This window comes from Ursus americanus, chromosome 13 (genome assembly GCF_024610735.1).
Source record: "Ursus americanus isolate L20-20 chromosome 13, mUrsAme1.1.p, whole genome shotgun sequence".
Lineage (NCBI taxonomy): Eukaryota > Metazoa > Chordata > Mammalia > Carnivora > Ursidae > Ursus > Ursus americanus.
This window is the reverse complement of record NC_142139.1, coordinates 41,721,840-41,744,373: the sequence shown is the minus strand read 5'-3', so window position 1 is coordinate 41,744,373 and position 22,534 is coordinate 41,721,840. Positions and strand designations below refer to the sequence as shown.

The following is a 22,534-nucleotide window of genomic DNA, read 5'->3' as shown; positions in this document are numbered from 1 at the left end:
CTCTCTCTGCCAAATAAATAAATAATAAGTCTTTTTAAAAATAAATAAATAATAAAAATGGTTTAAATGGTAAATATTATGTATATTTTACCACAATAAAAAAATGAAACAGAAAACAGTATGTCAACAAGTAGTGAAGGTAAGCACTATTTGATAAATAAATAAAGCGTGCACACACGTATTCCTACGTCCACATGTATGCCTATGGGCAGGTAGATGAGCATGATGTCAATGTATCCCTTACGGTAAGTCACTGTCAGAAAGTTTGAAAGCCACTGTTCTAAACCACTGCTGCCGCTCTCCCTCCCCACAAACCTTCACTAACAACCTGACACTAGGTCAAAAGACCCATAAGGATAAAAGCTACTAATACCTTAAAGTCTGAGAGGAAATGGAGGAAAAGAAACTAGTTCTGACTGATGGGAAAGGAGAGAAGGCAGCGATCTACAGGAGAGAACAAAGGCTAACGCGTGCACCAAGGCTCTCCACAGGCTGGACGCACCCACCCCCGAGGCCACCCAGGGCTTCCTCGCTTGGGGCTCACAGTGCTATCGCCACAGGGACGTGTCATACCAAGTTTGACATTCCTATGAGACAAGCAACCAGAGTTCCTGATTCCCTCCCCTACTTCCTTTCCCATCTCAGTTCTCATCCCTCCAGATGCTCAAGCCGAATTCTAGAAGCCCTCCACAACTTACTTCTCTTCCCCTCACGCTCCACCACTGGTTCAGCAAGTAAGGAATCTGTTCCACCCCCAAAATTCATCTCAGAACTTCCCCTGTCCCTTCACCCCCACCCCCACCAGCCTCGTCTGAGCCACTACCAGCAATCCTCACCTCTTCTTGCTCCCTCCCATACACTCAAACAGAGGACGGTGACAAACTCTGAACTCTGCCTCATACATTTGTCCCACATTTAAAATTTTATACTATGAATTTAAATAGCTGCAAAGAATGTAATTTCTGGCATATTATAAATGATGGCTTTTTAAATAAAACTCACGATCACTTTTTAAAACATATTCAATGGAATCTAAATACTACTGCAATGAAATCCACCATCATTCATTTTTTTAAGTAATCTCTACACCCAATATGGGGCTCGAACTCATGACTCCAAGATCAAGAGTCGCATGCTGTACCAATTCAGCCAGCTAGGTGCCCAGCATCATCCATTTTTTGACCACACCAATAGGTGTTCTTGTATTGCTGGATAGTCTCTCCAAGGATTTTAACCTAATACGTACGTCATATGTTCAAAGCCTTTTGCAACAAAACTATGGGTTTCAACTGAAATGTTAGGCTTTTTAAAAAATTTCCTAGGACTACAGGGTTCAAGTGTTAAATATTTTCTTCTTCTGAATTATCATTATAATTTTCATTAGTATATAACTGATCAAACCAACAAATTTTATAAATTTTGATAGGTAATTAAACATAAGGAGACAAATTTACTGAAAATGCATTCTTCAATGAAAAGAATCAAAGTTTCATCATTGATTCATGCGACTATTATTTTTCTTGTCCGCTTTTTTTTTTAACTATAAGCACTGAAAAAGCTGTTCACATAAGCAGATGTGAATGGAAGGAGCCTTGTTACAGCACTGTCCCTATATTCTCTAAACTCCCTCACTGTTTATCCAAAAAGCAAAGTGATCCATCATTAAAAATAACTTTTGATGATCTGTCAACTGCCAATTTGATTGTGCCCTTCAATTTTGTGGAAAGATTTGAAAACCACCAGAGTTACAAAAGAATTTGCTCTCCAATCAGAGTTAATCGCTTCTTCTAACCAATGCCAGTATTTCAAATCATACCTCTGTTGGCTCCTTACATGGAGCACATAGTAAGATGGGGGCTGGATAAGAAGTATGCCCTTCTTTTGTAAAGTGGAAAAGAGAGATTACAAAAGAAGAGGTGGAAAAGGATAGCTTGCAACAACCTCAGACAGATCAATTTCAGGAGACTATGCGGGTGGTGGGATCTAAAAGCTGATTCCCTGAAAGTTATCCCTGTGCCCAGGTACCACTTAGCATCTCCAGGTACCTCTCCAAGGGACCAGATATCCCAGTTTGACAAGTGACCAAGACTGCTCCATGACCAAAGTATTCTCTTAAAAATGTAGTTTACACCTTTTGATTTGCTAGCCCTTGCTTTAAATCCTTTAATAAATCATACTGCCCTTGAAAAAATAAAACTCAACCTCCTTACTGGGGTTTCTAAGGTCCTACCTTACACCTCACTATCCCACAAACCACACTGGCCTTCTCCAAGTTCCTGGAATGCTGCCAGTGCGTCCCACCTCAGGGCCTTTGCACCTGTCACTCCCTCTGCCCAGAGCATTCTCCCTCTGTTTGCTGCATGACTATTCTTCCACATCCTCCAGACTTCAGCTCAAATGTCACCTGCTAAGAAGGGCCCCACCTGACCACCCCACCTTCCTCATTATTCTATACCACAGCAATCTAATTATTGATAGTTATTACAATCACAACCATTTTGTTTTGTCTACAGTAATGTCTGACTCCACCACTACATGCAACACAGGTTTGGTTCAATATTTTATACCCAGCACCCAGCACTGTGCCTGATGCTCACCAGGAATTTGTTAACAAGAGGAACAGCATTAAGTGTGCCATGGAAAATGCAAAGTTGAGGATAGGGGGCGGGTACTTCTAACAGCTCTCTGTACAGCCTTATTTTTAAAACACATATTAAATTATTAGAAAGTACAGATACCGCAAATGCCAAAGAGCAAGGTATATCACTGATATATTAAACACATAAACATAAACGTACATATACCAAGACTTCAGATAGCTTCCAAAGTGAGCAGCAATGTTCAGCATGCAGGTATTTGCTCCTGTGGTTTTTCTTACCTCTGTTCTTCAGAATGCTCCTCCATATTCTCTTCAGAATCACCCTATTGATCAAAACAAAACAAAACCAAAAAAAAAAAAAAAAAAAATGTTGTAACAGTTACTTCAAAAGAACACAAAAATCTCCAAAAGAAACAGTTCTTAAATATCACATGGATGATGAACTTGGAACGAATGTCTAAAAATAGTGCCTAGGGGTACCTGGGCGCCTCAGTTGGTTAAGCATCGGGCCCCATATCAGTGTCCAGGCTCGGCATGGAGTCTGCTTGAGATTCTTTTTCTCCCTCTCCCTTTGCTCCTCCCCCGCCCCTTCACACTCTCTCTCGGTAAATAAAATCTTTAAAAAATAAAAAAATTAAAAAAAAATAGTGCCTGATACACAGCAGGCATTCAATGAATATTTATTGAAAGAATGACACTCCTAAAAGCCATAAATTGCCAAGTGACCCCTTAGATAGTGTAAGTAAAGATTCTCCCTGCTTAAAGTCATGACCTAAACATAATCTCAAAACTAGTTTGACATCTCTTCGCTCCAAGAGCCTTTTTTTAACATTTAAGTTTAATCACACGAAATAAACATCACTGATAATATAGAAAATGGACTGGTTAGCTCAGAATCCCCTACATGGATACCTGATATATCTTGACATCAACATAAAAAGGCTGATCAGTTTTATAAATGGCATAAACATCACACTCAAAAGCACTTCCAAAATCCTCTCCCAGACTTACCAGGCCAAAATCTGACCCCGTGTCATGTACCAGGAGGGTAAAAGAAAAGTTACTTGAAATAGAAACAAAAGGGCAGCTCCGATTAAATACTACATGTATTTGCCTGACAGACACAATCTTGACTGTTCGTTCCTGAAGCCTGCCACTGTTGGGTTCAGGAATCCCGAACCTTCCTGGTCCTCTGGCTTCTAACCCTTGCTCTCGGCACAGACAGGGCTTTTCGCTCTGTTTAAGACTGCTGCCTCCAATCCACCCCTTGTGTCTCCGTAAGACCAATTTTCTGCAACGTCGGTCACGACTTACCACCCACTTGGTACGGACCCAGCGTCTCATGTCATCATGTTAATCTCTGCTCAAGAGCCTACCACCAGTCCCCAACTGCTAGTCAGATGTACTCTAAGCCCTTAACCTGGAACCGGGCAACTGTCAGATGACCCTGACATACCCGTCCCAATCTCTACAGCCACACTTCATTAGAAGCTCTGGATTCCCATTTAAAGCATCAGCTTAAAAACACTGTCACTCAACTAAGGATTTAGAGGTGGTCCCATTCACACCTTTGCCAATGCAGGTCTCTAAGCTGCCCTCCCACCCCTAAGCCTTGACAGACTCCTCCAATATACACTGCTCCTCCTCTCTCCTCTCCGGTCCTACATTTCAGCACTTGAATGTTATCTCAGGGTATTACCAGCCTTATCTCCCCAACACCACCAGGCTCTCAAAGGGCGGGAGCCAAATCCTATCATTTCCCTACCCCACGCCCTTGGCAGTGCCTCAGGGCCCTTGCACTAGCTATTCTAATTCTCTCACTGCTTTCGAGGGTTGGCTCAAATGTCAAATACAGGCCTTCTCAAAGGGACCGACTTCAACCTGTAAACTAAAACTCCAGCTCCCATCACCTGACTCTTCTTCTGGTCTGCCACCATATAGCACCGATGACTTTCTAACAGACTAAAGAACTTACAATGTATTTTGTTTCTTATTTACCATCTATGTGCCTCCATCAGCCTGCAAGCTCCACTCGGGCAGTGGTTTTGTTTTGTGTTCAACGTGACACCCACAGCATCTAGACCAGCGTCTGGCCCTCAGTACATGCTCAATAAATATCTGCAGAGCTAAGTACGCTCTAGCTGTTTCTTAAATACTGGTGGATATGCACCTCACACCTGTTAGAATGACTATTATCAAAAAGACAAGAAACAACAAGCGTTGGTGAGGAGGTGGAGAAAAGGGAACCCTTGTGCACGGTTGGTGGGAATGCACACTGGTGTGGCTACCTTGGAAAACAGCATGGAGGTTCCTCAAAAAACTAAAAATTGATCTAACAATTCCACTTCTGGGTATTTATCTGAAGAAACCGAAAACACTAATTCAAAAACAATATCTGCACCCCCATGTTCATAGCAGCATTATTTACACTAGCCAAGATATGTAAACAACCTACGTGTCCACTGAAAGATGAATTTGGATAAGGATGTGGTATGTATGTATGTGTGTGCGTGTGTATAATATATATATATATATATAAATATATAAATATATATATAATGAAATACAATTCAGCTATAAAAAATGAAATCTCACCATTTGCAACAACATGGATGGACCCTTAGGGCATTATGCTAAGTGAAATAAGTCAGACAGAGAAAGGCAATTACCTACGGTTGCTCTCAAATACAGAATTAAAAAAAAACAAACAAAAACAAACACAGGGGCACCTGGGTGGCTCAGTCAGTTGAGCTTCCGACTCTTGGTTTCAGCTCAGGTCGTGGGATCGAGCCCCACGCTAGCATGGACTCTGCTTAAGATTCTCTCTCTCTCTCCTACTGCCCCTCCCCATTCCCCCACTTGTGCTATAAACAAAGTAATAAATAAATAAACAAACAAACAAATATTTTAAAAATGAAAACCAAAAACAAATACCAAGTTCACAGATACAGAGAACAGACTGGTGATTGCTGGGGAGCCAAAGGGGGGGGTGGGGAGGCAAACTGGGTGAAGTTGGTCAAAAGGTAGGAACTTCCAGCTATAAAGTAAGTACAGAAGTCCTGGGGATGTAATGTACAGCATGCAACCAGTGAATAATACTGTGCTGCAAATCTGAAAGGTACTGAGAATAAATCTTAAAAGTTCTTATCATAAGACAAAAAAAATTTTTTTGTAACTATGTATGGTGATAGATGGTAACTAGACTTACTGTTATGTTGTACACCTGAAAGTAATATAATGTTATGCGTCAATTATGCCTCAATAAAAAAAATTTTAAGCTAAAATTTCAAAAGTACTAGTGGATATGACCATTTTTAAAAACTTCATTAAGTAAATTTTTCTAACTCAAAACAGAACATGAAGGTCTCTCCCTCAGACTCAGGAACTTCACCGCCACAATACTTTCCTGGTGAGACTGCTAAAACTCATACAGTGACCTAGTGGCCAAGAGCATGGGCTTTGAAGCTCAACGCCTCCTGGGTTCAAATCATACCACCGCCGCATTCCTGCAGCCTTTGGCAAATTATTTCATGACTCTGTGCCTCAGTTTCCTCATCTGTAAAGTCAGATCATAACACTTCACAGTTTTTTTTTTTTTTAAAGATTTTATTTATTTATTCAACAGAGATAGAGACAGCCAGTGAGATAGGGAACACAAGCAGGGGGAGTGGGAGAGGAAGAAGCAGGCTCATAGCGGAGGAGCCTGATGTGGGGCTCGATCCCAGAAGGCCAGGATCACGCCCTGAGCCAAAGGCAGACGCTTAACCGCTGTGCCACCCAGGTGCCCCAACACTTCACAGTTTTAAGTGTATTAACGTGAGCATTAATAACTCATAAAATGCTTAAACAATGCCAGTAATATTCAACTCATGTTAGGTATTATATTTTTACCTTGATAGTGGAGGTAGATTAAACCAAAAATAAATCTCTATGACAAAAAGATTTCCAAACACCAGTCAATGATTCATTGCTATTACATTACTATACATTACTGAAATAGTAAAGAATTCAGATATTCAATGTACTATTTCCTGTTTCACTTTCTACCAGTTTCCGTTACCTATACCCTCAGACTTCAGGGGGTAAGAGATTTTTAAGGCAGAGACTTTCTTATTTATAATCACTGTATCCCAGAGGCCTAACCGGGTCAGGCCTGTGCTAAGTGTCTGCTAGATGAACAAACGAGGCCAGAAAAGCACTAAGCCTAGCCACCCCAAACCAGACCAACATGATTCCGGATCAGGTAACAGCTGCCCCTACTCACAAACCAATGTCAGTGTGCCCAATCTAACCGGGGTGTTAGGAGGGAGGCTTCTCATCTCAGCAAAGTCTGAATGCATTAGAAGAACAAATTCTAGACTGCCCATCTTGAAGCTAGAACGGATGCCAAAAAACAAAAAACAATAATAGGAAATCAACACTTAAAGCATTCCGCCAGCATCTTTGAAACTAACCTCATAAACAGGACAAGACACTGATAACTGCTTCTCCTCCCCTAGGAAGAACTCGTGGGCTAACTACTCAATGCCTATTGTATGCAGAACAGTGTGGCCACAATGAGACCACCAAACTTAGAAACCCAAACTCCCTCTCTTTTTTTTTTTTTTAAAGATTTTATTTATTTATTTGACAGAGAGAGAGACAGCCAGCGAGAGAGGGAACACAAGCAGGGGGAGTGGGAGAGGAAGAAGCAGGCTCCCAGCGGAGGAGCCTGATGTGGGGCTCATCCCAGGACCCTGGGATCACGCCCCCAGCCAAAGGCAGACGCTTAACGACTGAGCCACCCAGACACCCCAAGCCCAAACTCTCTTACAGGGAATCCAGTTAGAGTAAGAAGGCACAGGCAAAGCAAAGAAAAAAATGCAGACACTCAAGAAACTCAAAAAGAAAGAAATGACAACAGGGCCACTGCCAAGTTAGATGTCTGGAAGGACTGGCTCTATGGGAAAAGCAGGGCCTTAGCATTTGTTCTTTCATTCGACAGATACATGTGGGGCCTGCTGGAGCGAGCACCCCAGAGGACTGACTGGAGGGGCATACAAGGTCAGACTGCAGAATGCCCTGAGGGCCAGAGCAGGTCAAGGGGATCACCGGGGATCACAGAAAGGTTTTACCTTGAAGGCAAAGTGAGAAGGTACACAACACAGTATCTTGCACACACGCGATTACTTCTTGATAATAAGCTAATGAAAACATTTGTTTGTTGAAATATTATGTAAACCTAAGAATAAAATCATATGTTTTTTTCTTCCTTCTCATTATCATCATGGGTAAAATGTTTTATGTTCCTACACCAAATATCTTACCACTTAAAAAAGCACTAACAGAAAAATATAAATAACATATCTATACAACTGTAGAGCATATAATAGTCCCGAGTTCTCTGCACTGGTTCCACCCCTTGGAAGCAGGAAAGCTGCCCCATGCCCTCCAGTGACCAAATCTGGGAGTCAGCTGAGAAATATACCAAAATGATAGGTCACCTACATGAAGTGCTTACTAAGTTCAAGGTACTCTGAATCCTCACAAAATCCTCTGAGATCGGCACCATGATTGTCCCCATTTTGCAGATGAGGAAACTGAGAAAAGGGATGGAACAGGGCGTCAAATCCTGGAAGCCTATCCAGAAGGTCTGGAAGGTTATAACAATTCAATTACTGTATTTGGTTTTACTAATGATGCATTTTTCTAGTCCTTGATCACTTAAAGATCCATTAGAAAAAGAAAAAGGAAGAAAGGCCCAGTCACCAGAAAACATTTCCAAAAAACTGTATAAATCATTTGTGGTGACAAATGTTAATACTCGATTTTTTACTGCCACACCTCCTGGGGCTCCCATTTCACCTTCACTGACAAATCTTAGCTTCTGCAGCTGCCTCGGAGTCTTCCTTAAAGGAACCCAGCCTACAAATTAATTAAGCAGAAACCCTCAAATTTAAAAAAACACCTATAAATACTCTCTTTTCAGCTAACTCCATGACACACGAGGGAGCTTTTTATGGGAAAAAAAGTCAAAATACTTTGAAGAGAATTCTCTAAAAATAACTTTCATCAGAACGGTCTGCAGTTTATATACATACATCTATGTTGTGTATACATGCAGTTCGGACAGATACATATGCATATATCCCGCCGTTTACACAGATAGACCCATATACATCCCCACCCCCGCCCAGGTACGTGCAGGGTAAAACAGTCTCTGAAAGATACACATAGAGATAGAGACGAAGTATTTAGAAAATTATTCTGAATTATCAGTTTCACTTTCATTATAGCTTTGATTAAAATAGCTTAGTTATAAATGCTTCTATAGTGAGTATTCCAGAAAGACAGCTTCTAAATTGTGTGCATTTTTTTTACCAAAACAAACTATATCCTACATATAAACAAAACAAAGCCACAAATTAAGAATTTTATAAAATAACTCTTCAGCCTATAAATAAAATCATTAATCATATCATAGGCCTTGACATTTCCATCTCTGAGCACAGCGACTAAATCTTCAACTAATGCTGCAACAATTGAGAGTCTATAATTTACTTTCCTTTCTGTCTGGGTTGGCTTCCAACACTAAACAGTAAGGAGTACAGACTACAGTTGAGTAAAAAATGCAAATACATATAGATACACACCAGTGCTTCTCAACCCGGGCAGTTTTCCTCCCCAGGGACATTTGGCAATGTCTGGGGACATTTTTAGCTGTCACAACTGGGGGGAAGAGGGAGGAGAAAGTGCCCCTGGCATCTAGTGGGTAGAGACAGAGATGCTCCAAATGCTGGGCATCTCGTAGCCCCCAGGACACAGGATTCCAGCCAGGACAGCCTCCACAACACAGACGTCTCCAGCCCAGAATGTCATTAATGCTGCTTTTGAACAACTCTGCTACACACAAATATAACTATATTTTTAAAAAGTAAAAATGCCAAATTTTAAATGTGGACCTCTCAGTAGAGTCATGAACAATTTCTATTTGGTTCTTTTTATCTTTCTGTATTTTCCAAACCTTCCACAATACACATCTGTTATTTATAATCAGGAAAAAAAAATCCATTTGGGAATAAACTTGTAAGAGAAGGACAGACTATCTGCTCTCCATCCCGATGAGGCTTTTTCTCAAAGGACTGTTCCCATTCAGCACGCTGGCCTTCAGGGAAGGTCCAGGAAAATTTTCCTCTAAAAATCACCTCTCCGCCTTGAAGCTGTTATTCATTAGTCCTGGTTAAAGTGAATATTCTGAATATCTCAAAACCAGCACTCTAATGCTTCACATAGGAGGGAGAAACTCAAATGTAAAGCTGCACAGCCGTGAACTTATAGCTAGACATCCTGTTTTTCCAAAGAGCCACAAGAGACAACATAGAATTAAGTGCTGTCACCAATGTGGGAAGTAATGAACATCTTAAAACTTACCACACACAAGCCGAATACTTCCTTATAATTAATTCAACTCTTCCCTCTCCAAAAAAAGTATTTGGGGGGTCACTACTGTTGCTGCTGAAAAGCAGTCAGCAATATTACATTTAAATGTGTACATCTGCAGTCAAATGTTAAAAGTTAAACCTTAACAGCTTCGCAGTACTGGAGCTACCGCAGCCCTAAACCCTGTACGAGGCCACAGATTCTCAATGAAATGCTAGTAATTATTTTTCCCCATGCAATCATTGTATCATATGGGGGGAGAACCCCCAAAACCTGAAATTCAAGTTATTAAGAGGGGGTATCTAACACGAATTAAAGGCACTTGGAAAAAATCCAAGACTTCAATCTTTTAAAGTCACATCTTCACTGCAAAGCTACTTAACGCTAATGGCAAGTGCCACTCACTAACACTTCTGAAATCAATATTCCTGTTGTCCTCGGCCACACGGCTCCAGCTCACTCAGGGAACAGGGCACACGTCCCGGCCCTCGCGCACCCAGGACCACAGCCCGCCGAGCGGCCCGCCCTTCCCCTGCACAAGGCTGCCGCTGGCCGCGGCCCTGCTGAGGTGGCCTCGGTTCCCACCTCCTGAACTTGGGGCGGGCGTGACTCACGCCCTGTCACATGGCGCGGGAGGAGGCTGGGAAGGCCACCGTTGCCAGGTGTTCAGGCTCGGCCCGACCGTTTATTTGCCTTGCAAAGTGGCCCGAGCGCCGGTGCCGCTGGGGGGCCGACGGCCTCCGGACCGCTCCTCTCTTGCACACCCACACCCGCCCTGTCACCTGGTCGTCCTCACCTGGGTGGGCAGCAGGAGTTCCCCTTCTTCTGCCTGCCACAGCTCCACCACGTTGGGCAAGGGCTCGATCGCTGCACGGACACCAAAAAACACACCGCGTTTTAATGCACGGAAAAGAAACGCTTCCTGTTTCCCTGCCGTGCCCCCATGCACCCGCCCCACCAAAACAAGTCACCCTTTCCTTCTTAAAGCGGCGGCCACCGGAGGAGCCGGCCGGGGACAAGAACACAATGGACGGGGGGCAAGTCGGCGGGCCCCTCTGACAGAGAGCAGGGAGCATGCAAGGTCGGGGGTTCCCGTGCTGGGGGGACGGAGACGGGGAAGCCACCCCGCCGGCCACTCGGCGCTCCGCATCCCGCAGCATCTGGGACGGGAGTCTGCGGGACGGGTCCCGGGCGGCCAGGCTCGAGGAACAAAGCTGCAGGAAGCCGGGCCGCGGCGGGGCCCCAGCGCGCGCCACACAAAGCGGGGGCTGCGCCCGGGGCGCCCGGGGCCCGCGCACAAAGGCTCCGGGGCGCGTGCGGCTAGCGGTCCGCGCCGCGGTCCCCAAGCTCCGCGACTGCCCAGCTTTCTGTTTGTCTGGGGGAGAGGGGCGCGGGAGGGGACGCTGCGGTTAGAAAATGTTATCAGCCGAGAATTGCAACCGCTTTCCTTCCTCCTCCTGCCCCTTTCCCCTTCCTCCCCTCGCCCTCTTATAGATTTCAGCAGTTCCCTAAAAGAAAGGGGGGGCGGGGTGGAGAGGGAGAGCGAGCACAGCGGCGCAAGGCTGACCTTGTCCCTGAGCCCCTCCCGGGCGACAGCAGGGCAGGAGGACCTGGAAGACGCCCAGCAGGAGGTTCACGGCCGCGGCGGTGCGGCAGTAGCAGCCCGGCTGCGGGCGTCGGAGCCCCGCCATGCTGGTGCTCGCGCTCCTCTCGGGTGCTCGCCGCGCTCGCCGTTCGCTCGCTGGCGCCGGGGCTGCCTCGCCCCGGGCCCGCCCCCGCGCCGCCCCGCCCCGCCCCGCGCCGCCCCCGCCCCGCCCCCGCCGCCGCCGCCGCCGCCGCAGCTGCTGCAGCTCGGGCCCCGGGCGCGCCGCTCGCACTGCGCGCGTGTGCGCCGCAGATAGGGAGGGACGGAACGCGGCGGGGCGCTGGGGAACGTGGACAATGCGAACGCGGCGGCCCAGGGCGCCCCGCCCGGGCGCGGACCCCACGGCTGCGGGCCCGCCCCTCGGCGCCCCGCCGCGTCCTTCCCAAATCGGCCGTGACGGGGGTCGCTGAAGAGCTGTCGGGAGGGACCACCAGGCCACTGTCGCCAAGCGCGATTTGAGGAACTTTCGGGTGTTTTCTTCTTTGTTTGGGCACGCGGGCACAGTCGGGTTATTGCCCACGAGTGAGAAGGGCGGCGTCGGAGGGTGGGAGCGGGGAGTCGCCCGGCCGAAGGCCTCAGACAGGATATTAGTGGAAATAATGCAGTGGTTGTCAGGAAACGCTAGTGCAGCCACATGGCTACTGCCAGTTATGCAGCGAGGATATCCGGTGGCTGCAAAGTCTGTAATTTAGAATAAAAAGAGCTCTCCCAAGACCCGAGAGGCTGACCTCAGCGAGGCGTGGCGGTGGTGTGCCCGGCAGCCTCCGTGGAGCCGGTCCAGGTTGTGACAGGTGGGGAAGCCTCTTCCTAGGGCATTTATAGCTTCAAAGACCCTGCAGATACTCCCCGAAGGATTCATATTGCAAAATTCAGCCAGCCTCTTCCGAAACTTGGTTGAGGTCGAGGACGTGGTCAGTTGCCTGTTTCTAACATTAACTGGATAATATACGTAATACTTGAGAATGGATTTTCTAGCCCCAGTATTTGATGCCTATTACCAAAAAGTACGTCTCATGCCTGAGATCTCTCTTAAGTTTACGATCATGCCTTTGCCAACGATATCACAAAGGTTTATTCAGGAATCGCTTTGCATAACCTGGAAGTATTGGCAATCTGAAGATTTTTTAACTAGATTGCTGCTTCCAGAGTAGTTTGTGTGAAATTCAGAGAATATGAGCAGTGTAGAAGAAAGCAGGGAAGTGACTGGGGCACACCTGTCTGTTTATATTGATCCTCTATTTAAAATTGTTTCTGGTGCCTTACAGTCTAGACAATGGAAAAGCAGTGCTCAAATAGGACAGATGCCAAAGAAGGACTAAATCAATCATGGATCCTTGCTCTCCCAAGGAAAAAGTCACTTTGCATTATCCAACTTCAACACCTCCAGTATTCTCTATGTTCCTTATTTTTTTCCTGTGTTCCCTGCCAGCATCTTCATTCTGTGGCAAGGATCTTCAGTCCCATTCTAATGTGTCCCTTTTTTTCTTCGTTTTCCTTCTCTGAGTTTGTATTTGCCCCTTGAACTCTGAAGGTCTCCCACTGTGTTAAGGGCTCCTCTTCTGACAAAAAAATATTTGCATAGCCCAAGTAGACAGTAACTGCACCTTCAAAGTTTATTTTTAAATGAAAGTTCTCTCATTGGCTTGTTTATTTACAATATGTATTTTCAAGTCCTCTTATGACTGAGAAAGGAAAGCAAGTAAACATTGATGACCTAACAGGTTTTATGAAACAGGTTTAATAAAAAGTCATGGTACAAAACTTTTTACTAATTTCTTTTTGACTGATATTTAAACTATTTTACTTTTTTTTACTAAAAGACTTGCCCACACTAACCAGTATCACAGAATCCATGAAAAGAGAGAGGGAAATTGTTGTGGACCATATATAAAAAGAGCTCTATTTCGTTCTCCTCCTGAAATTTTTAAAAGGCCAGCTTGATTTTCAGGTCGTGGTCTTGTGAACTTTACAAAGTGGGTAATGCTATTTGACTGTTCAAAAAGCCAGCAGCATGTATCTGCTGTGCCATGGGGTTGGAGAGGGATACAGGATTACACAGCTGTCTTCTTAGATAAATCTGACCTACTTAGCCTTCTCTGGAGGTAGTTTTCATGCTGACTCATGAACAACAGGAAAGTTATGGCCCATTAAGTAGCATCCATGTTTTGAAGTGAACTTGTTCGCCAAAGCAGACTCCTTTGTCATTTATTCCATTATTTGCCTGTAGGTAATAAATATTCAATTGTCACAGAATATTAGAGCTGGAAAAATTTTGGCTATTAAATTATAGCCCAACTGCCTAATTTTATAGAAGGAGAAACTGAAGCCCAGATAGGCTGAGAAATATCCAAGTTGTACTGGCAAAGTTGTGAAGAAGTATGCAGAAATGTTAACTGAAAAAAATTTTTCATAAACATGAACTAACTCAATATGCAAATTATATACACAGAACTAAAGCATGGAAGAGGCACTAAGGAGATACCTTTCTAGAGCTAATTTTAAATTAGATCCCCATAAGTTAATTAAAACACACACACACACCTAGGGGCGTCTGACTGGCTCATTTGGAAGAACATGTGACTCTTGATCTTGGGGTTCTGAGTTAGAACCCCCCACTGGATATAGAGATTACTACAAAATTAAGTAAATAAACTTCTCTCTCTCTTTCTCTCTGTCTCTCCCAAAATAAATAAATAAAAATATTTAAAAAAGAATAAAGGGACATCTGGGTGGCTCAATCAGTTAAGTGTCTGATCTTGGTTTTGACTGAGGTCGTGATCTCAAGGTCATGAGATCAAGTCCCACAGTGGACTCAGCACTCAGTGTGAAGTCCGCTTGAAGATTCTCTCCCTCTGCCGCTCCCTCTGTGCGTGCTCTCTCACAAAAGAAATAAAAATCTTTTTAAAAAAATTAAATAAACTTAAAACACATACACACCTAAAATTTACTAAATCTATAGTTATTTTAAAATATATAAGATATTGACCACGCTTTTGACTTACTTCACCCTTGTTTTTTTTCCTAATGAGGATAGATGAAAATCAAGGAAGTGTATAAATGTGAGTTACATCTCAACATATTCTACATAAAATTGACAGTGAAGTGTCAAGTCCAAATCATCTGTCTCTAGTCCAGAGAAGATTCAACACATCAGGTCACATGGTGGTTGTGAAGACTGAATGAGATATCATACGGTAAGCATCTAGTATAGGTGCTCAGTAAATGCTAGTTATGATGTTATCCTGTATTCACATTGTGGGGACATGCCAGACCTTTCCTTAATATGGTAAATTTGATACTGATATTCAATAATTTGAATTATCTATTCATTATCCCTGGTCATTTACCACTCGGACATGCTGGAAATGGGAATGCCCAGTGCAAATGTACATTAACAGCTATTTGCTATCCATCCATTTTGGGCTTCACCCCAATCATGACAACAAAAGCACGTGTTCCATCAAGCAACCACCACCATCATTGCTGGGATCCTAACCTCATCCTCCCTAGGAGGAAATGTCCAGAAGGGATGGCTCTTGAGGAAATCGGAAACCTAATGGTTATGGTCAGGTACTCTTAAGAAGCAAATTGTCTCCTTGACCTAAGGGGACCCATCGTTCACTAACTTTATTCCATTTCATCTCATCTCAGGAAGACTTGATTAGGCGCGTTAATAAGGGTTCTCGCCTTTCTCAAGTGACTCTGTTGTATTAAACAATGGTCCTTTTCCATTATGAAAACACCAAGCATCAGTAATCACGTTAAAAATAGTCACCTTTCTCTATGATTTGCTTTCCAAACTTGTAAGGCTGTACAATGAAAAGGAAAATTTTGTGTACAAATTAAAGTAAAAATGATAAAAAGTTTTTCATTAAAAAATAAATTTCGGGGGCATCTGGGTGGCTCAGTCAGTTAAGAGTCTGCTTTTGGCTTGGGTCATGATCCCAGGGTCCTGGGATTGAGCACCAAATCAGGCTCCCTGCTCAGTGGCAAGTCTGCTTGTTCCTTCCCCTGCTCATACTCTCTCTTTCTCGAATGAATGAATGAATGAATGAATGATACATTTTTAAGAAATTAAAGACAAAATTTTTAAAGGTAGGCTAGAATGTGATTTATACAGGATGCCTTGAATGCAGTCACACTAAAGGTTTAAATATGATTAAATGAATGATACATGAGTGAAAAACAAAAGAGTAAACAAAACAAAACATAACAAAAGAGTAGTTATCTTCCCAGTCTCCCTTGTAACTTGGCATGGCTGTTTGGCTTAGTTCTGGTCCATGAGATATAAGCAGACCTCTACTGGTGTGGCTTCAAAGAAAGCTCTTGTTTTCATGATGAAAAGGAACGGACTCAGCTAGGACAAGTCTTTCACTCTGCGTCCTTCTTCCTGTTGGATATAGATGTGACGCCCAGAGGTTTGCAGCCATCAGTCAAGCCTGAGGAAGAAAGCTACACATTGAGGATAATAGATTGGAAAGACGGAAGTCTAGAGCCTTGTTGGAATGATGGAATTGCTAGATCATCTGCTTTTAGATAACTTGTTTGGGTAAGCAGAAGTAACCCCTTCTCACTGTAGGCAAGTTTTCTGTTACTTATAGCTAAAAACAAACCCAAGTGAAAAAAAAAAAAAGTCAACCAAAACCAAAATGAAAGTAAGCAATCACCACTAACAATAACAGTTGCAAAGATATTGACAGAATGCTCATAAAACAAGGGAAAAATAGCAAACTAGCAGGTGGTTTATTTTACAAGTGCATTAAAATATCACGCATCATTTTATATCAGTTGAATTAGCAAAATAAATAAAAGCAACAAAGTAAAAAAAATTAAAAAAAAAAGATTTGATGGCTCCAGAGAAATGGTGCTTATCACTTAGCAAACTGGTTCATTCTCCAAAGGACCAGGTTCATCATGTTAGGTCTATGGGAATGGCACTCATGACGTGTGTGACATACGCTCCTGAGTACTCATCTATCCCTCCTCAGGCGACTCTGCAACCTCTTCCTTCTATGCTCAAGCTCTAAAAGTAATAGTGCTCTCTGGCCTGCTCCCGGATACTCTTTACACTCTCTCTTTCTCGATAAACTCATCCAGTCCCAAGACTTTAAATAATATCTATCAGCTAATGAGTCCCAAGTTATAATTTTAGCCTTAACCCGAAGTCCACACTCATATTCCCAACTGCCTACTTTCCATCTCCACCTGAAGGTCTAATAAGCATCTCAAACCTAACATGTCCCAAACTCTTGCTTCTACCTAACTAGACCTGCATATCCCCCGTCTTCCTAACTTCTAGTCCATTGTAGTACCATCTACCCAGTTGCTCAAGCCAAAAGCCCAGGGGTCATCTTTAATCCTTCTTTCCTTTGTACCCTTTAAATCTATCAACAAGTCCCTTGGTGCTCACCTCCAGAATGTTCCCCATACTTAGCTTTTCTCGACCACTACCCTGATGTAAGAGTGCCTCATCCCTCACATAGACTCTGACAGTTGCCTTCCGCTGTCTTTCCGTTTCTGCTCTTGTCCCTTACATCTGGTTGTACAACAGCCAAAATGGTCTTTTCAAAGCAGAATTCATCAGGCAGCATCCACTTTAGCAAATAGAGGAACGCTCTGAGAAGTTATACACACACACACACACACACACACACACACAAAACAGAATTCAGATTATGTACAAACCCCTCCCGTGTTTTCCTCTAAAATTAGAATAAAATCCCAACTCCCATCCCTGTCCTGCAGGGAAGTGAGATCTGGCTCCTCCTCACCTTTCTGACCTCATCTTCTACCAGTCTTCCCCTTGGTAACTGTTCTTCAGCCCGGGGGCCTTTGTGTTCCCTAAACCCACCAGGCTTGACCTCCTTCTCAGGGCCTTCACACTTGCTGTTTCCTCCACGTGGGAAACTCTTTGTCTGATTGTCACACGTCTGGCTCCTTGTCATCATTTACATAGGGCTGCTGAGTCCAGCTGTGTATGAAGAGCCTAAGCAGTAGGGCCTGACCTCAGCTCTCTGACTCACCAAGCAGGGCTTTGGCTCCAGGATCCCTGGGGGACGAAGAGCCCCCTTCTGATTCCATAAAGGCACTGATCAATGGCCAAACCACACGCCTGTGCTGTGTGCTCCCAGAAGGAGGGCATTTTCCTAATAAAAATATTATTTCTTATGTCTAAGAAGAAGGGAGAACTAGCAATCAGTGGACACCAATTTTACTCGCATGTCTTATGTGAAAACACAACAGGATTAACGTTATTGTCACCATTTTACATGTTAGACACTGAGATTGAGAGGAGTAAATTGTTAATCCAGACTTCAAATTGGACTCTAACTCCATTGTACCATACTGTCTCTAAAGATGAAGAAGCAAGAACTCATTTAGAAACTTCCATTTTTTTCATGTTTTAATTCCACTTCTTATTTTAGGATGCTTGTAGGAAGGTTAGAACAATCTGCAAAGGCCCGACTATAGTCAGTAAGAATAAATTACTATTACTACATATAGCTACAAAACATACCCCACCTCTACACCCTCCTGGTGATAAATTAAGGCCAATATGAAATCCTGTAAAACCTGTCATTTTTCTCTTGAGTCTCCATACTTTTGGAGATACAGTTCTTATCCTTCTGACTTTTGTACATGCTTGCTTCTACTCTGTTTGGGAAAGTTATGTGTATAAACTTCTAAAATAGTGGCTGCATTAACTTACTTGTTTATGGTTATAATTAAGATCTTCTACTTGGGAAGTCGAAATGCAGACCAATGAGTAGGATTTATTTTTTCTCTTCTTTGCTGGCTTTTTTTCTTCCTTGTTTTGAAAAGATATAGAAGTAGATTTCAGAAGGTTGGCAGGAATCACTGTTCTGTAAATTGAGTCAATTTCTTGATGGATGATCTTGGAAAAATGGTTTTTAAGGTCCCACTTAAGCTATAAAACCAGGCCTAGCCTTAGTCTGGGAAGCAGAAATAGTAAGGACTTTTTCAGCTCTATTTCATGGTCCAAAGTGATTCCTTGTAATTCAACTTCCTTTTCTAGAAATGATAATAGATAGCCCTCATATATAGTGCTTATGACGTGCCAAGCCTTATTCTAAGTGCTTTGCATATATTAAGTCGTTTAGTCCTTCCAACAACCCCAGGAGGTGGGTATTATTATGATGCCCATTTTACAGATGGAGAAATTGAGGCACACATAAGTGAAAGTATAACTGCCCAAGGTCACAAACCAGTAAGGTGCAGAGCTAAAATTTAAGCCCAGGCAGTCTGTCTCTGGAATCCACGCTCTTGACCACCAGAGCAATACCACCATATGCCTTCAAGTGATTAGGAGGGCAGTTATGATGACTTTTGTACTATTGACGATCACTAGAAATGAATGTAGAATACACTGAAATTGGAAACACTGAACATAAAGGCCATCATGGCACCAAAAATCTAACAAATTGTTAAAGGTTGTCAAAGCTGAATAACCAATTTCTAGTCATTGAATGTGTCGTAGTTCCAGAAACAACGGCATTCCCAGTAGTGGAAACGGGTCTATCTAGGTGAGGTCACCTTGACAGATGCATAAAGCTATATGAACCCATGTTGGCTATAGAAGCTCCCAACCAATCCCGTCTACCAATTTCCATAACTAGTTAGAATCTCAACAGTAGTATTTCAACAATACTTATCTGACTCACCCACCGAAGCGATCTAACTGCAATTTTAGAAAATATGCTCCATGACCTTGAACAAAGCACTTCACCTCCCTGCACCTGTTTTCTTACCCGTAAAATGAAGCCATAAAACAAAACAATCTTTAAGGTCCTTTCCCTGTCTAACATTATATGATTTTCTGTCCAGACCTGATAGCTTGGAAGCAAGAAGCCGGAACGTTTTTTGTCATCGTTTCTTGCTACTTCAAAACCCACTGAGTAGAGCAGCTTCTCGGCTTCCTGACCCTGCATGCTTTCAGATCGCAATCCTGTTAAGTTTGGCACTTACAGTTCAAATAAAAAGCTGCCAGGTCAGCAGCAGGGAGCCAGATGTTATGGAGAAGGAGTAGTAACAGGGGGTCTACTCTTCCCGTATGTGCACACCTGGATCGCCAGTCTAGGGCCCCGTAGCAAAGAGTACCGTTGGTAGAATCTGGTGTCCTAGCTAGGTCTTGGCCAAGTTCCTTAACCTCTCTGTGCCTTAGTTTCTCATTTGTAACCTGGATGCTGATCACCTACCTCACAAGCTGCGGCAGAGAAACGAGTCTGTAGAAGGGCTCCTGGGACCCAGGAAGTGCTACATAATGCTGTTTGCTCCTGTTTCCTGTTTCCTGTATTAAGAGAACCAAAATGAGAACCCGAAGAAGGTAAAGCCCAAGAGTTTGGCCACTCAAGAGAGAGCAGCACCATTGATATGGCCCTAGAAGGCTTCTACCACGATGCCTCGAATGCCAGGCCAACGTGAAACTAAAGCCCTCGTATGGTGAAAATGCCCCCATTTCAGTTCATCCTTTTAGACACGTGGGTAAATTGCAGGCTCCCAAGCCAACATAGGGCTTCCTTACTTTTCCCCCAACTGCAAAGTAAAGCTGACCACCAATTGAAAAAGGAGCATCTTGGGTAAGTTCTGATCTGTTTACTCTTGTATGATCCCCCTCCTTTCTCAAGAAATAATAATAATAGGCGCAAACACTGACCTAGGCAGAGGTTAAGTAACTTCCCAAGGTCACAGAGCTGGGTGGTGGGGCCAGAATTCAAACCCCGGCCGTGGGGTTCCAGAGCGTGCACCTGTGGGCTAGGAACCACGACGTTTTGCTGCATCACAGGCTACATTCAGTGTGTGTGTGTGTGTGTGTGTGTGTGTGTGTGTGTTTGAAGAAGAGAACAAAGTATACCCTAAAGGACTTGAGAGGAACGCCTGCTGGATCACAGAAAAATATCCTCGCACGGAGCACAAAACATGATATCTGACTCTGCATCGTGCTAAATGTAGGCCCCCTAAGCACCTCCCTCGGGAAAGAAGCTGCAGGCCCCTGATCAGGGAGGGCCGCCACTAGCCGAGAGAATTAGTCCCAGGCAACTCACAAGCCTCCCAGCACCCGGCTGGTCACGACAGCCCCCCAGGGCAGCAGGTCCTCCGGCTCAGGAAGAGAAACCAGGCGGGGGGTGCAAACAGAAGGCATGCAACACAACCCGAGGCAAGTCAGCTGCCAACAATAGCTTGGAGGTAACAGCAGGAACATCCCAAACCCAAGTGCAGCGAGCAAGCCCGAGGACTCGGGCCAGCAGGAAGCAAAGGGGCAGAATCACAAACAGCGGGTGTGCGAACCTCGAGCAGGGGCTGCCACTACGGCAGCCAGAAAGCTGTACAGAGAACCTTCAGCCTCAGCCAGCAGCCCTTGGACATCTCTGGAGTCCCAGAAAGTAGTAAGAGGTGCAAGATGTAGGAGAAAGCAGTGTCCGGGACTCGGGAGAAGGAGGTTCCAGTCCTAGCGGGCTATGCACCTTCATCCCCCTCCCCTATTTCCTCTGTAAGCGGCACATGAAACTGGAAGTTGTGGGTAAATAACTTGGAGAGTTGGAGGTTACTAAATTGGTTAAGAGACTTTGGAAATCATCTGTGTATGAGGAAAGAGGTATCTAGACTGTCGCTATTTTGCTAAATAGAAATCAAGTGTTTCCCCCCCCAACATGCAGGCAAATGCCCGATAGAATTTTTTGAAGATTTTACTTATTTATTTGAGTGAGAGAGTGTGTGTGTGTGCATGAGTCGGGGGAGGGGCAGAGGGAAGGGGAGAAGCAGACTCACCGCTGAGCAGGGAGCCCATGAGGGCTCAATCCTGGGACCCCAGGGATCATGACCTGAGCCGAAGGTGATGCTTAACTGACTGAGCCCCCCAGGCACCCCAAATGCCCAATAGATTTGAAGGAATGACCAATCCCACTCCCCTTGGAAATTGTTTTTGCTGTATATGAAAAGTTACCTCGGTCCTGAAATTTTATATTGATAGAATCAGCCTCACTTAGAAGTGCAAATTAAGATAACTCTGCAGTACCATTTTATAATGATTAAATTAACAATAATACAACAAAAAACCCCAATCATTATAAAACCCAGTTTGGGAAAGATTCAAAGAAGCCAACCGTTACAATGCCAAGGATGCGATGAGTTGGTGTTTTTTCTTAAAGGCAAGCTGAATACAGACCATGAGCCATACAAATGCCCATAACCTTCGACACATTAATATTCTTGAAATTTATTTTGAGAAAATAATTTTAAATAAAAGATACTTTGCAAGATATTTACAGCAATGTTATTTAATAGCTCCAAACTGGAAACAGCCCAAATAAATCCACGAACACGGAAATGGCAAAGATAACTACGATAATTATATCTATAGGTAGGCTTTTTAAATGCTGTAAAAAGAAAAAAGCACACACACATAAGGTTAGAAAAGAAGGGATTTCTAGGCAATGAGATCGGAATGGGGTAGAGGATCGTGTTGCCCTCGGGCAGAATGTGGGGCTCATGAAAGGGTAAGGTAAACAGACCCAGCTCCACTTGGAAGGGGTATAAATGCCAGGATCAAGGATGGGCTGTGTCAGTGTAAACAGAACCAAGAGCCCATGGGAAGCCATGGTCATAAAAATTGGGATGCATGCATAATTAGCTATGCATTTTTCTAATAATTTTCAATTTCGAGGAGAAAACTTGTACATGGTTTAACAGGACACTAACTGGAAGAGCATAGCACAGGTCTTCGGGGCAGTCGGTGTTGGTTACTTAAATGGGAAAGGGGAATCAATGACTGGGTTTTCCTCTGTTCTTTGAGCAGATAACTAAAGACATCCCTGAAGCAGGAAGCTGGTACACAGGCCAGTGGCTCAAAAGGA

General features: G+C 43.8%; 2 protein-coding genes across 5 annotated transcripts in view; both read right to left on the bottom strand.

Moving 5' to 3' along the window:
- Positions 1–11,777, bottom strand: part of TMEM131L (transmembrane 131 like) — a 155,557-nt gene extending 143,780 nt beyond the window's left edge. For 2 of the 3 annotated variants that reach the window (XM_045798786.2, XM_045798787.2), the window contains exons 1-3: positions 11,586–11,777; positions 10,815–10,885; positions 2,879–2,922 (exon numbers count right to left, since the gene is read on the bottom strand). In XM_045798786.2, the coding sequence (XP_045654742.2) occupies positions 2,879–2,922; positions 10,815–10,885; positions 11,586–11,709 (239 nt within the window). In that variant the 5' untranslated portion in view covers positions 11,710–11,777. The other variant, XM_045798788.2, reaches the window with a different exon arrangement.
- Positions 11,778–13,342: 1,565 nt separating this feature from the next.
- LOC148109081 (uncharacterized) lies at positions 13,343–21,183 on the bottom strand. Of its 2 annotated transcripts, XR_015726508.1 has the most exons (5): positions 20,970–21,183; positions 20,338–20,435; positions 19,880–19,971; positions 18,373–18,471; positions 13,343–16,102 (listed from the first exon to the last, which is right to left on the bottom strand). XR_015726508.1 is itself a non-coding variant. In XM_087866527.1 (4 exons), exons 1-4 carry the CDS (start codon positions 20,459–20,461, stop codon positions 16,097–16,099), a joined length of 321 nt encoding a protein of 106 aa, XP_087722653.1. In that variant the 5' UTR covers positions 20,462–21,183; the 3' UTR covers positions 13,343–16,096. The 2 variants fall into 2 exon arrangements, 1 of the variants encoding a protein (XP_087722653.1); XM_087866527.1 differs by having other exon boundaries at positions 20,338–21,183.
- Positions 21,184–22,534: the final 1,351 nt, after the last annotated feature.